Raw genomic sequence first — 13243 nt, forward strand, 5'->3', positions numbered from 1 at the left:
GTAAATCTATAGTCCTCTCTATCAAATGGTCCTGATAACAACTGAATGAGAGGTCTGACTGGTTCAATGGATCAATCTGATAACTGGTAAGATCCAGTGTCCAGAGGATGAGTGTCCAGAATTATCATCTTTCTCTCCCATACACACAAATATGCATAGAGACCATAGTGTCTGCACACCGACTGTTTATTTCAAGTAAAATTTTAAGTGCCAAAGATAAAGCAAAGTAAGATTCTTAAGTATTTTCCAGAAAGTTGTAAGAAATATGATGTTATCTGTCTACTGAATGAATTAGAAGTTATTAAAAGACTTTCCTGTGTGTTGTGTTCCCATATACTGTGATGATGAAGTCTCTCCCAGATTTCCATCTCTGTTCGTGTTTGAACACAAATTAGCACTTCTCACCATTTTTTTTCTCAGTACCATGAGTAAGAAGCAAATCCAGTTGCCACATTCAGTAAATGAACTTTTAATTTCTCTGCAGGAAAACTACTGTCTTGCAAAAATAAGAGATCGTATGTCTGCTTATTCATGTTACAAAAGCTGTGGGGTATTTAAGATGCCAACATTAATCCCTAAGTTACTGTTAGGTCCTTTATGCAGATAAACTCCTGGCAGACAGGCTGCTTTCACCCATTCTTTAGGACCTCAAAGCTACTAAATAATAATATTTTATTGCGGATTTTTTTTAATTACCAAGGTAGAATGATAGGTATGCAATATTCATTCACCTTTCGATAGGTGTGTAATATTCATTAAACTTGTCTAAAGCAAATGTAGAATATGAACACAGCACATATACATAGTACTTTCCAGTAGAGATCAGAGGCAAGTTTAAATGCATTTGATATCTCAGTCTTCACTGGAAAGGCATCTGGTGAAGAATAAAATCATTTAAGTTGGAAGAGACTCCTGGAAGCCATCTAGTTAAATTCCCCACTCAAAGCAGGTCCAGCTAGATCACATTGCTCTATTGCACTGGGATTTCTTGGCTGGACACAGCACTCCACATAGTCTCACCAATGCTCAGTCACAGTCGCACAGTCGCTTTCCCTGACTTGCAGGCAAGGCTCTTGCTGATAAGCTCAGGATGCCATTGGCCTTCTTTGTCACAAGGGCGCGTTGCTGGCTTATGTTCAACTGGTTTTCCACAAAGAGGTCCCGATCTTTTTCAGCAAAGCTGCCTACCAGCAGGTCAGCTCCAGCCCGTACTGGTGTCTGGAGTTCTTCCTCCTCAGGGGAAGGACTTTGCATTTTCCTCTGGTGAACTTCATGAGGTTCTTGCCAGTTCATTTCTCCAGTCTGTCAAATTCCTCTGAACATCATCTCTACTCTCCTGTATGTAAATTATCTTTATTAACCAATGACTTGTACATAATTTGAGTTTCTTTGTTGGATATTTAAGGTGGGTACCACTCGAAGGGCCATATTCTGACAGATTCTTTACAGAAATATTTACACAGATCTAAGTAGGAACACTAGTTAAAATTATTAGAGTTTCAAAGTTATTTGGGCACTGAATTGCTGCTGCTTGCAACGGGAAGCACCAAAATAGCTTAGATGTTCTAGACCTAAGGCATTACCCAAGATAAAATTATGTCTTTGAAATCTGGGCCCAGAACTCATTTGCTGATATCAATTACTCTGCCAGAAAAAAAGGTGGAAAGCGGCACTTGCAAATTATATACTATTTTGGTTTTGTGTATATGTTACTTCCTCATGAGTCTTTGTTGAAAACAGAAACATTTCAAAATTGTAGCGTGCCTGACTCATTGAGGGAGGGTATGGGAAACACATTACTCATGTGAATTTTTTTACTAGTGCCCATCTTGATTCCTCATAAAAATCAAGAGACTCACCGCACCGTGAAGATCCTTCATGAGCTTTACAGGAGGGCCTGTAAGTAATGCTTTAGGGTTAATATCAAGGAAATGTGGATAGCAGTCACTGACTGAGTTAGCTGTTCTAAGGTAAAAGAACTCGCTTTAAGTTAATTGTTGCCACATTACTAATTAGAAAGTATATTCCTGAAATTCATGAATCTGTTTAGTCCTCAGCTCTCTCAAAACTGTGTATAGTGATATTATGTGTAGGACTATGTAACCTCTCATGTTCCCTTCTGTCCCTCATACTGGAATTTTCTGTGTTTTGTGGAGTTGTTTTTGTGAATAAGAAAACTACCATTTGGGTTTCCCAGACTGTGCCTCCATTCCTGCCTGCGCATTAAGGGAATTGTCTGTCTGTGGGTCTCCTGCATCAGTGCTTCCGAATGCAACATGGCCTATAACAGTATAAGTGAGAAAACTTGATTTCTTGTTCCATGTTTCTTCCACAGGTCTCCAACTGCCCACAACACCTTTTCTGTACCCTGCTCTGAGTGCCCAGCTTAGTCAAATAAAACCTGAGCTTGCAATGGAGAAACATAGGGAGAAGTTCACCTCACTTGACTTTGGAAAGCTTTGTCTGAGTGATCCAGGCTCTTCATAGTCAAGACAAATAGAAAAAAAACTCTGATAGGATGCAATCCATCCCATGCAAGGGTGAACTTCTAAAACAGTTCTGAAGTATAATTCTGGGTAACTGCCCTTTTCTCTTAATTGACATAAAGACAGATAGCTCAGATGTGGACATTAAGCCATAGACATCTGATGTTAGATGACATTTAGCCAATTTGTGGCATCCTAAAGGCTTGATAATATTTTGCAGTGTTCAGAATTTTCCTGAGACACATATTTTAAACACATGAAAAAAAAAAAAAAAGAGATCAGTTATTATTTTTCTTTGTTTGGTTTTGCATGTATATAAACTGTTGTTTTATTTACTTAGCTGTGTTTTTCAGTATTTCAGGTTCCCATTTGCACACATTTGATTAGGTATTTCAGTCCTTGCCTGTGTTTGTTGTGTTTAGTACCATTTATTCTCCTTCCCCTTGCAATTTATAGCAAAGAACGTGAACACAAAAGATGACAGTTGATCTCAACAAAGCCCTGGGGATAGTTATAGTAACATTGCTGGATTTTTGATTGAGCTTTTATTTCTTTCCTCAATGCCCTGTATTGACCAAAGGACATAATGTGGGACTCCTTCCTGTATTTTTGCCTCTTACTAAACCTCTTACTAAACCATAGTTCAGCATTGTATTTTTTGATGGTATCCGAAAAAGGGAAGTAATTCTCTTACATTTCAATGCAACTGATCCAGGCTTGGAAAGAAGGCTGCTGAAACTGCCAAAAAAGGAAATATTTGTGTTTATATTCTTATGGCGTGCTTTCTCTTCCTTAATTCCTGTACAAAATCCAAGCAGGATTTATGAGGCAAAGATCACTGTGTAGCTGAAGCTTTAGCATCAAAAGGATATAAGTTTCCCATTTAACCTAATGTCTCTCTTAATAAGACTTTATTTTTATGTATGAGGATCCTGTGCACTGCACAGAGCGAAGTGCCTGCTAACTTGCCATGCTCCTCCTGAGATCAACTCAAACGATGGTGCTGCACAGAGAAAAGTTGTGTCAGACTTTTTGTGAAGCTGCGAAAACCAGGTGGCACTAATCAGTCCTAACTCAAGGGAACTGGTAGTCACCAGGCTTTATCTGAGTTAGGTCTGTGTCGAAACAGAAACTAGACTTAAAGATCTGTGTCCCTACTAGAAAAACTAATTATTTAGTAAATCCCATTATTGCTTTTTCCGTTATATTAAAAATTGGCAAAGATTTTGCAAAACTGGTTAAATCATATACCAGAAATGTAGGCCTGGTGATTGCCTCTAAGCAAGCAATAGCCTGGGTAGAGAAGGTTTTAGAAATACTGCCTGTAAATGGAAGGAGTTCCAATCTATCACAGTTGGACTATATGATCATTGTAGGTTACTTCCAACTGAAGTATCCTCTCCTCTAATTCTAACTGTAGCAGGCTATCGTCAGATAGGGGGTGAGCAAGGGACTAGGACAGGACCAAATTGGTAGTGAAGGTGGCCACAACTTGTCAGACAATTAATGTGGAGGAGTCTCATAGCAGGCAGGGAAGAAATCACACGCAGTGTAAACAGTTACTTAATAAAAATTACATAGTTCTAGTACAGGACTCATGGTTGAGCTGGAAAGACATTTTCTAGACGCACTTGATGTCATGTACTTATACTCTGCTTATTTAAAAACTGTGGCCAGTAACTGAAATATGACAAGCAGGATCTTAAAAACTCTTTTAAATTTTCCTCTTTCATTTTAAAATGAAATTAGAATAATACCCCTTAATTATATTGAATTAATTTCAGTACATCACAAGCCTTAAGAAGTATGGCTCAAACTCTTTGCTGGAGAGGTTCATTTTGAGAATTTGTTCTTATAATTACTCCTGCCAGCATGCCATATGGTAGATGATTATCACACTTCCAGATCTGAGCAAATATTTCTTAGAGAGGGGAACTAAGGCATGGAGTGGTTCCCCTTGAACTCTACAGAAAAATCAGGTTCAAAGGCAGAACTAGAACATAAGAGTTTCCAGCTCCCCTCTGTGGCATTCACCATGACAAAGAAATTGGCACTTAAGGGCAAGAAAATGTTTTTCCAAAAATAATTCTTTCCTTATGCTACATAAATAATGGTAGCAGCCATTAGGACAGAAGCAAAAATACTTTGCTTTAGGCTGCACTCGAAATGAAGGTTTTGTTCTTGTCAGCCTCCTGTTAGAGTTTGTATCTGCACCTAACAATTTCAGGGGAGTTATTGTGATTTATGTTTTCAAGAGGGATCATTCCAGAAAGATCTCAAAGTTTACTATTTCTTTAAGCACTGAATTAGCCTCAATTTATTTCTACCTCTCAAACAGAGTGCTGTTTTCCCTTCCCAAACATTCACAGCTGTTTAAGTGCCTGCTGATGCAAGGATTTTCAGCCTCCACATTTTTTTAATAATAAGTTAAGAGTTTTCAACCTTTGCATGATTCTCCTGTGCTGAATATCTATGTCTGTTGCTTGTGTTTTATGGGGGAAAATGGAGGTGTCAGACAAACCACGGAGATACAAACTGTGAGCCTGACTGACCTGGTGGTGGCTGAGCTCAGCGACAGGCTCTGCAGGGCATAGGGATGCTCCTTTTCCAACCTTTAGTGATCATGGAGAGACATCTGAGCATCTGTGACACAGGCTCCAAAATTCAGTGGCTCTTTACCATGTCTTTCCTGCCTTAGAACTCCAGGCTCATGGAGGTTAGTGGCAAACCTGCCATGTATCTGCTGAGTAGTGCAATGATCTCATGTCATGGCATTAAATCTGCCCATTAAAGGAGACTTTTTGATTATTTTCAAGTTCTGTCCACATTTTTCAAGTCTTCAGCCTCCTGGTCCAGAAATATGGGTTTTGTTAGTTCTAAGGCTTCATTCTTGACTCTCTCTCCAATACTTAGATGCAGTCATGACAAACTCAGTCACATATTGCAGCCATTTACCGAACACTTGTAAACATGAACAGGAATGCACCATACCCATGCATACAAACACACAAAACCATGCAGAAACTATGCTTGAGAACAGCTGTGAAGTTAACACTGCAAAAGAAAACTCAAAATGTGTTATTTTCTCACACTGATGGTTTTGTGTGATATTACATAAACGCTAGCTTTTTTGAGTTTGATTTTTTATGGCTTCTTAAATCAAAAGCAGAACTCCAGATCTATTCACTGTACATAGTATTTTTTCTTAGATCTACAATGAAGCTGTGGCAGCACGTACTGTTTAAGGATCCAATCTAGGAAGTTCAGGATTCACAGAATCACAGAATCAACTGGGTTGGAAAAAACCTCAGAGATCATCGAGTCCAAACCTTGGTCCAACTCTAGTCCGTTTACTAGATCATGGCACTAAGTGCCATGTCCAATCTCAGTTTGAAAACCTCCAGGGACGGTGAGTCCACCACCTCCCTGGGCAGCCATTCCAATGCCTGACCACTCTCTCTGTAAAGAATTTCTTTCTAATATCCAGCCTAAATTTCCCCTGGCAGAGTTTAAGCCCATGCCCCCTTGTCCTATTGCTGACTGCCTGGGAGAAGAGACCAATCCCCACCTGGCTAGAACTGCCCTTCAGGTAGTTATAGAGAGTGATGAGCTCACCTCTAAGCCTCCTCTTCTGTGCAGGGTTTGCTGATTGGTAGGTCTGCTTCTGCTTGGCTCCAGGATTCTGAATATTTCATTTGTAGTTACGTTTCATAAAAACGCCTTGTTAATTTCTAGTTCAGTAGGAAAAGGGTAAAGCAGACTGTCCACCTCAGCAGATGACTGCTCTGCTCATGGCAAAGCTGGGCTCCAGTGGCCTGTGTGCTTCCTCCCCTCCCAATTTCTCTTCCACCACTTTCCCAAACAGGTGGTGACTTCTACATAGTTTGGGGACATTAATTAACTAATTTTATTCCTGTAAAGGAGCTGCTAATTGCTGTTATACAGCTGACTTCACTGAGGAACTGGAGGAAAGCAACTCCCAAGCAGAATGATGGTGCCAGGGGCTGAGCCCACCTGGAGAGCTGCTGCCCACTATTAATCCCTGCTGAAGCACTTAAGCACCCAAAAACTCAGCATCCTTTAGGATAGTCCTCAGCACTAGAAAGGATCAGGCCTAAGTGAGACGGAGAAAAAGCAGCACACCAAGTACAACAGTCCAAGAAGGTGCCAGCTGGGGGCAGATGCCTGCTCTCATCACCCTCAGCTCCTGTCTCATGAAAAGCTAATAACAACGTAACTAATAACTAATGATGAGAGGAAGTGGAAAATGGTGCAGTGAATGCTAGCAGCGCTCATAAAGTCAAATGCCAGTAAAATACGGTATGTGTACAAAAGAACAGTTTAGTTCCTGGCTACCTGCTGTGTTCAAGCTAAACTGAAGACAAAGTAATATCTTCAGGATGTATTTGTGAAAAAAACTTTCCGTATTATAAGATAAAATTGCAACAATTTATTTTATTTAATTAGTATCTAATTTGTTCCAGTATGTTAAAAGGCTAATATGCATATAAATTGATCTTCCATCTTTGGACAAGTTGCAGTATGAATATTATATTGTAAAAGAAGAAGGAAAGATGTGATCACTGGACTGTCTCACATCAAACTGAATTGAATCTCACAGAAATACTCTGTAATTTACAGTACGGGCATGCTGGTAGGCAGGAGAGATGATGACCAGTACAAGCAATTAGGATTAAGAGTGTATATGGTCCAGTTTGTAGCTGTGCTATCCCAGGAGAGACCCAAAGGAGGACGGATGCCTCTGAGACACACTTTCTTACTTTCATACTGACCTACCTCCAGCGAGGCTGTGACAGCTGGGGCTGTTCAGCCTGGAGAAGACAAGGCTCCAGGGAGACCTTATTGTGGCATTTTAGTACTTAAAGGGGGCTTATAAGAAAGATGGGGACAGACTTTTTAGCAGGGCCTGTTACAATAGCATAAGGGGTAATGATTTTAAACTAAATGAGGGGAGATTCAGGTTAAACATGAGGAAGACATTTTTTGCCATGAGGGTGGTGAAACACTGGCCCAGGTTGCCCAGAGAGGTGGTAGATGCCCCATCCCTGGAGACATTCAAGGCCAGGCTGGATGGGGCTCTGAGCAACCTAATCTAGTTGCAGATGTCCCTGCTCATTGCAGGGTCCTGGACTAGACAACCTTTAAATGTCCCTTCCAACCCAAACTATTCTATGATTCTGTGAAGAAGGAGAGCTTCGTTCCCCATCCCAGGGCAGCACACACAGTCAGATCCACTTGTTCCTCCCTTCCTAACAGCTGCTCTCCACAGGTTGAGCTGCCCTCCCCTGCATCAGGGCACTGATGGGAAGTTTCTGTGCTCCCCTTTTTCTGTTCCTGGTGCCCTTGAAAGGCAAAGCTGACATCTGTGGGGAAGCACTGGGTGCTCAGGGAGGCTTGCGTCCCTCTCATTCTCTCCTCATACATACACACATATATGTACATACGAACCATTCTTTCTATATAGCAAATGAGAAATCAAAGTGCACAAAAAGTAGGAGGACAAAAATCCTTGAAAGAAGATAGAACACCTTTTAGAGTCATGCCTTGCATGTTTACATATGTGATATTGGGGATGACGCTTTGGGTCTCATGTGGTGCAGTGTAGACCACATGTGAGTCAGACCTGCTTATTTTGCAATGTGAAGAGGTATTTAAAAGCACACCATTGTCAATAGCATGACCCTGTAACTAACAGTATTTATGTTTTCTTTTCCTTTTAGTTTGAGCTTTCGCAGTGTCAGCAGCACTCAGAAGAAAATGCAAACATTTGTCTCAGTAGCCCAGAATGTTTGGGAAATTTTTATATCCGAAAGGAAGCCTGGCTGGAAGAATTGGATGCAGCTTTTTGCAGTTTGCTCTGCAGTTGCCTTCCTCTCAAGCTTTCTCTTATTCCTTGGCATGCACTTCTCACTGGTACACCATCCCTTGGGTCCCTTACTGATTTCTGGATTCATCTGGATCTCACTTTCTATTGCGCTCTCCTGTTTCAAGCATCTGCGCTGTTTTTCTGTCCTGTTCCTTCTTTCTTGTGGACTTCAAAATGGCAGGAATGCTCTTATTACAGCTGGCACAGGTGTCATTGTGGCCGGACACATCCAAAATATTTTTCACAACCTAAAGGTTCTGGCAGACAGTATAACCTGTCATTTAGAGTTTGAGCAATTTGCCTTGATAAAATATTATGTTGAGGCAGTAAAATGGATTTATGAGATGGTCAAGGTTTCCACTGAGCTATCTAAACATGTTGTGTTCCTAAGACATGAATTCACACCATCTTATTCCATTTCAGATGATGCGTTAAAACAAGAGCTAAATGACACAAAGCAAGAGATCCAGAGAGTTGCTAACCAAATCTCTTTTATGCTGACTATATTGCCCTATATAGGGCAGAAAGTACTGCCTATTGTGGGGATTTTTCTAGCTTCTTTTGGAACTGGCCTCTTTATGAAAAAATTTATGGGATCCCACAGTAACAAATTTAAGAACACTTATATCACAAAACAGTTCATCGCATTTGATGAGCACCAAAAGCAACAGCAAAAACCCTGTCTTCTGCCACTTAACAGAAAAGAAAGAAAATATTATGTGACAATCCCATCTTTCTGCCTCACAAAGAAGGACAGAAAAAACATGCAGTATTTTTTTCTCCCTGTATTTATTAATCTTTTCATCTGGCTTCTGTTTGCTGCAGTAGATTATTTGTTTTATTGGTTAATTATTTCTGTGAATAAACATCTCCAAGAAGTACCAGATCCAGAGATTCAACTCAGCCTCGTTCAGCAAGTAAGTACTTATCAGTACTTTATAGTTCTTAATTTACTGTTGAAAAAATTCCCCTCATCTTCAGCACCTGCCGACGTACAGCCAATGATCCATCAGTTCTATCATGACATTACCACAGAATCACAGAGTGGTTAGGGGTGGAAAGAACCTCTGGAGATCATCTAGTCCAAGCCACCTGCTAAAGCAGGTTCACCTGGAGCAGATTGCACAGGAATGTGTCCAGGTGGGTTTTGAATGTCTCCAGAGAAGGAGACTCCACAACCTTTCTGGGCAGCCTGTTCCAGTGATCTGTCACCCTCAAGGTAAAGAAGTTTTTCCACATATTCAGATGGAACCTCTTATGCTTCAGTCCGTGCCCATTGCCCCGTCTCCAATCATTGGGCACCACTGAAAGGAGACTGGTCCCATCCTCTTGACATTCACCCTTGAGATATTTATAAACATTGATAAGATCACACTTTGTCCATGGAAAAAAAAGCCATTGCCTTTACAGCTATGTGTGTTGAATGGAACCAGACAGTTCTCTGCATTTTTCAAAGTGTCATCATAGTTCTAGAGAATGGTGAATATAGGAAGAAGTACTTTTATTCCTCCATTTATATATGTGGAGAAGACCAGAAGCCTAAAATTGGAATGTCACAATGCTGACATTTGTGAAGCACCACTTTTATAGTCAAAATGGCACTGTGACACTGACGTGAGAGATGCCCACCTTTCTTTGGCTGAGGCAGCAGGCGAAGTCCACACAGCAGCCATTGTTAACGGTAGCTGCCCAGGTTGGAGGGACCTGTGCAACACAATTCTTCTCCTCAGACCTCTCTCCAAGTCAATGACCATCTGTTCTTTCTGTCAGGGCTTCAGTTCTCCTAGTCCCTGATGACTATGTTTCAGGCAAGTACTGTTCCATCTTCAGAACGACTCTTACAACAGTCTACCAAGAGAAATGGTGAAAATGCAGTCGGAAATATTTATAAATAGCCAAGAAATATGTTGTTATGAGTACAGCATATATAGACACTGGATAGACTAGATGATTTACGGTCCTTTGTAAATCTGAATGTCCAATGGAAGAAATATTCAGAAAGGAGGGAATCAATACTATAATCAGCTCTCTTTTTCCCGTTTTCTTGTGCAGAAGAATGAGAAGAGCTTTATCATTGATAGGAGAGAGCATATTGCAAAGACTGATGTTTTCAAGATCTCTTTGTTTAAGCATGACTGCATCCCTCAGCCAGAGCTCACTCTCTCCACAACATGGATCCAGCTTGGAGTCATCATCTTCTTCTTAATCATTTTTGGGTTATTCTCTGGCCTCCTGACCCAACTTAAGATACTTGTGTCAACTTCATTTTATCCTGACACTGAGATGAAACGGATAAGTTACTTGCATGCAAAATTACTCAAGAAAAGAGCAAAGCTACAAGCAAAAACTGTGAAGAACACATTTGCTAGAACGGTAAGCCATCAGCTGTAGAGAACAAAAAATCTCCCTCTCTCAGGGTGGCAGTCAGACCCAGGAAATGCTTAAACACTTCTTAACTTCAAGTATGTGCTAATAGATTTTCCCCAGTGCTCTCCTGCACAGGAGCCAGAGACGAGCTGCCTGTTGGTGAGATTAGGTCATAAAATGGTTTCGTTGTGTCCTTCAACACATGTGCATCAGACATGACATGGGTACACCCAAATGACTATGTGCTGGCAAGAAAATACCCTTCAGTCTTAGAGCTCTCCAGAGAAGAAACTTGGTTTTCACGAACATATGAAAAGCACCTCCAGCACAAACAGTACTCCTGCAACCTAGACAGCAAATATTAGACATTTGTGAGCAGCCTCTCCCTTGTTGAGAAGGATGTTCAGTGTTCAGTTGTTGCTTAGCAAAAAGGAAGCTGATATATTTCTGTTTTAAAACACAGTGGTAGTGCAACTGCTAATACCATTAGTAAACAACTTTTTGCTTGCAAAAATATTCACTCTGTATATATGTATATATACGCTAATGGAAATAACAAACACACATGCATATATTTATGGTGAATCCAGATAGATAGCTGCAGACACATGTAGTTTGTTTTGGTTTGTGTTTTTTTTAAGTAGCCTTCAATAATGATTGTACAGTATGTTAGTGTCTGGGTGATCTCTACCTCAGTCATATTATGATCAGATCATCATATTTCTGTCTTTTCAGGTCAGCTTTTGGTTTCCAATACTCAAGGCAAGAGAGGCAGTGAGGAAGAAAGAAAGGAGCGTGGCAAATGACAACATGGTGTGACAGAGACTAAATGAATCTTTGGATAAAGCTGAGGTGCTCTTTCTCCACAGGGACCTGTGTTTTGCACTCATCTTTCCTATGGAATTCCAATTTTAAAATGAAAAAAAATAGGATCAAAGGCTGATGATCAGTATTTCAGAAAAGTGCGGAAAAGAAGCCATGGGAGATACTATGCTATCCACCACAGAGAACTCCGGGTTGCATTAATACTTGTTTTTCAACTTGGGGCGTGCATCATCTGGTGTGTTAGAAATCTGTGTAAGAGCAATCAAACAGCTTGGATCTTTTAGGACTGTAGCACAAACCTCTTTGGGCTGAGCTAACAGAGGACATCATGGCAGGATCAGGTTTGTCTTCTTCACATTTGCCAGACACATAAGATAGAAGACACAGCAGAAGCTGTCCATTGGCTTCTGGATTGTCCAAGAACCTAATTAGAGGGCTTAGAGGTTTCTAGATATTTTTCAACCTTCAGCTGCCCCAAACACTTCAACCTGGTTCTTTCTCATCCCTAGATTCATATACTTCCTTCTGCCTCTGTAGCCATCTCTTCTGCAGGGTCAGTGCTCTATCTCCCCTGTCAATCTTCTAGCCCAGCCAAATTCTCCCTCCCACCATGGCTCTGCAACTTACTTTTGCTGATTTGTCTTTCAGAAGTTTCTAACCCTGGAATTCCTTACTTGGTCTTAGTCTCCCACTGTCACATGTCCATAGACTGTACAGATGGTGCAGATTATCCCATGTCTTTGACGTTCGTGAGAGAGGTAATGTAGCACATGCAAAAGTAAGAATGCTCACAAGAGCTAGAATAGAGAGGAATCAGGTGTTCTAGGTGCAAACACAGTAAATTGGTTTTGAGGTGGAGAGACACAAGAGCAGTGGTGAACAGTGCTTCAAATCTTGCAGTCCAAGGGAGCTTGCAGGAGTGGCAAAAATGGGCTTAATTATGTTGCTGGAGCTACCACTGACTTCAATGAAACAAAGCTGAGCCATTACTAAGTGCTTCACCTATACAACTAACAGGGTTGATGTGACCTTCATATGACACAAGAAAAAATGCTAAGAGCGGAGTGACATAGGAGTGGCTTGACTGGCGTGGCAATAGTGTAGAGCTAAAAATCACCCAACAGGCAGTATATTCTTGATTTTCAGCCACAGCCAACTTCTTTCTTTAGGTTGTATAATAATAGTGAACTCGACTCTGTTCCTCAATCACATGTGCATGGTCTCAGGAGAGCCATTGATCAATGTCTCTGTTATGTGAATGAATAAAGACTTATTTAAAACCTTCCATTAGCAAGTGTCAGAAGTAATTTTCTACCCAAACCACTGAAAAACACAAAGCCTTTTTTTCTCTGGGTCTTCCAAATGAAGCCTCACTCCTCTATGGACCAAGGTGGTTCAGGTTGCTGGTGTGCCAACAATTTATCTCTAGAAAATGGGGTGCTAGATTAATACCATGCAGTATTGAGAGTTGTGCTGAAAGTCTGAGTGGCCTGGTTATGTCCTCTTTTTTTAAAGTGGGACAGCTTTACATCATAGCAGAACATCATTTACATCCCAGGTACTACTTTCAAGGACCAGTAGCAAAAAGCTTTCCGGTGAAAAGAAGCAAAATGAAGGGTCCTATAAAAATTTTGTTTTCACAAAACAGATTAGATGTCCAGTACTACTGACAAGAGGA

At 40.7% G+C, this 13243-nt stretch overlaps 1 protein-coding gene across 1 annotated transcript; it reads left to right on the forward strand.

The window, feature by feature from the left end:
- Window positions 1–1691: 1691 nt before the first annotated feature.
- Window positions 1692–12855, forward strand: DCSTAMP (dendrocyte expressed seven transmembrane protein). Its single transcript, XM_065054228.1, has 4 exons — window positions 1692–1899; window positions 8228–9290; window positions 10426–10746; window positions 11476–12855. Exons 2-4 carry the CDS (start codon window positions 8265–8267, stop codon window positions 11557–11559), a joined length of 1431 nt encoding a protein of 476 aa, XP_064910300.1. The 5' UTR covers window positions 1692–1899; window positions 8228–8264; the 3' UTR covers window positions 11560–12855.
- Window positions 12856–13243: the final 388 nt, after the last annotated feature.

The sequence above is a fragment of the Columba livia genome, chromosome 2, assembly GCF_036013475.1.
Source record: "Columba livia isolate bColLiv1 breed racing homer chromosome 2, bColLiv1.pat.W.v2, whole genome shotgun sequence".
Taxonomy (NCBI): Eukaryota; Metazoa; Chordata; class Aves; order Columbiformes; family Columbidae; genus Columba; species Columba livia.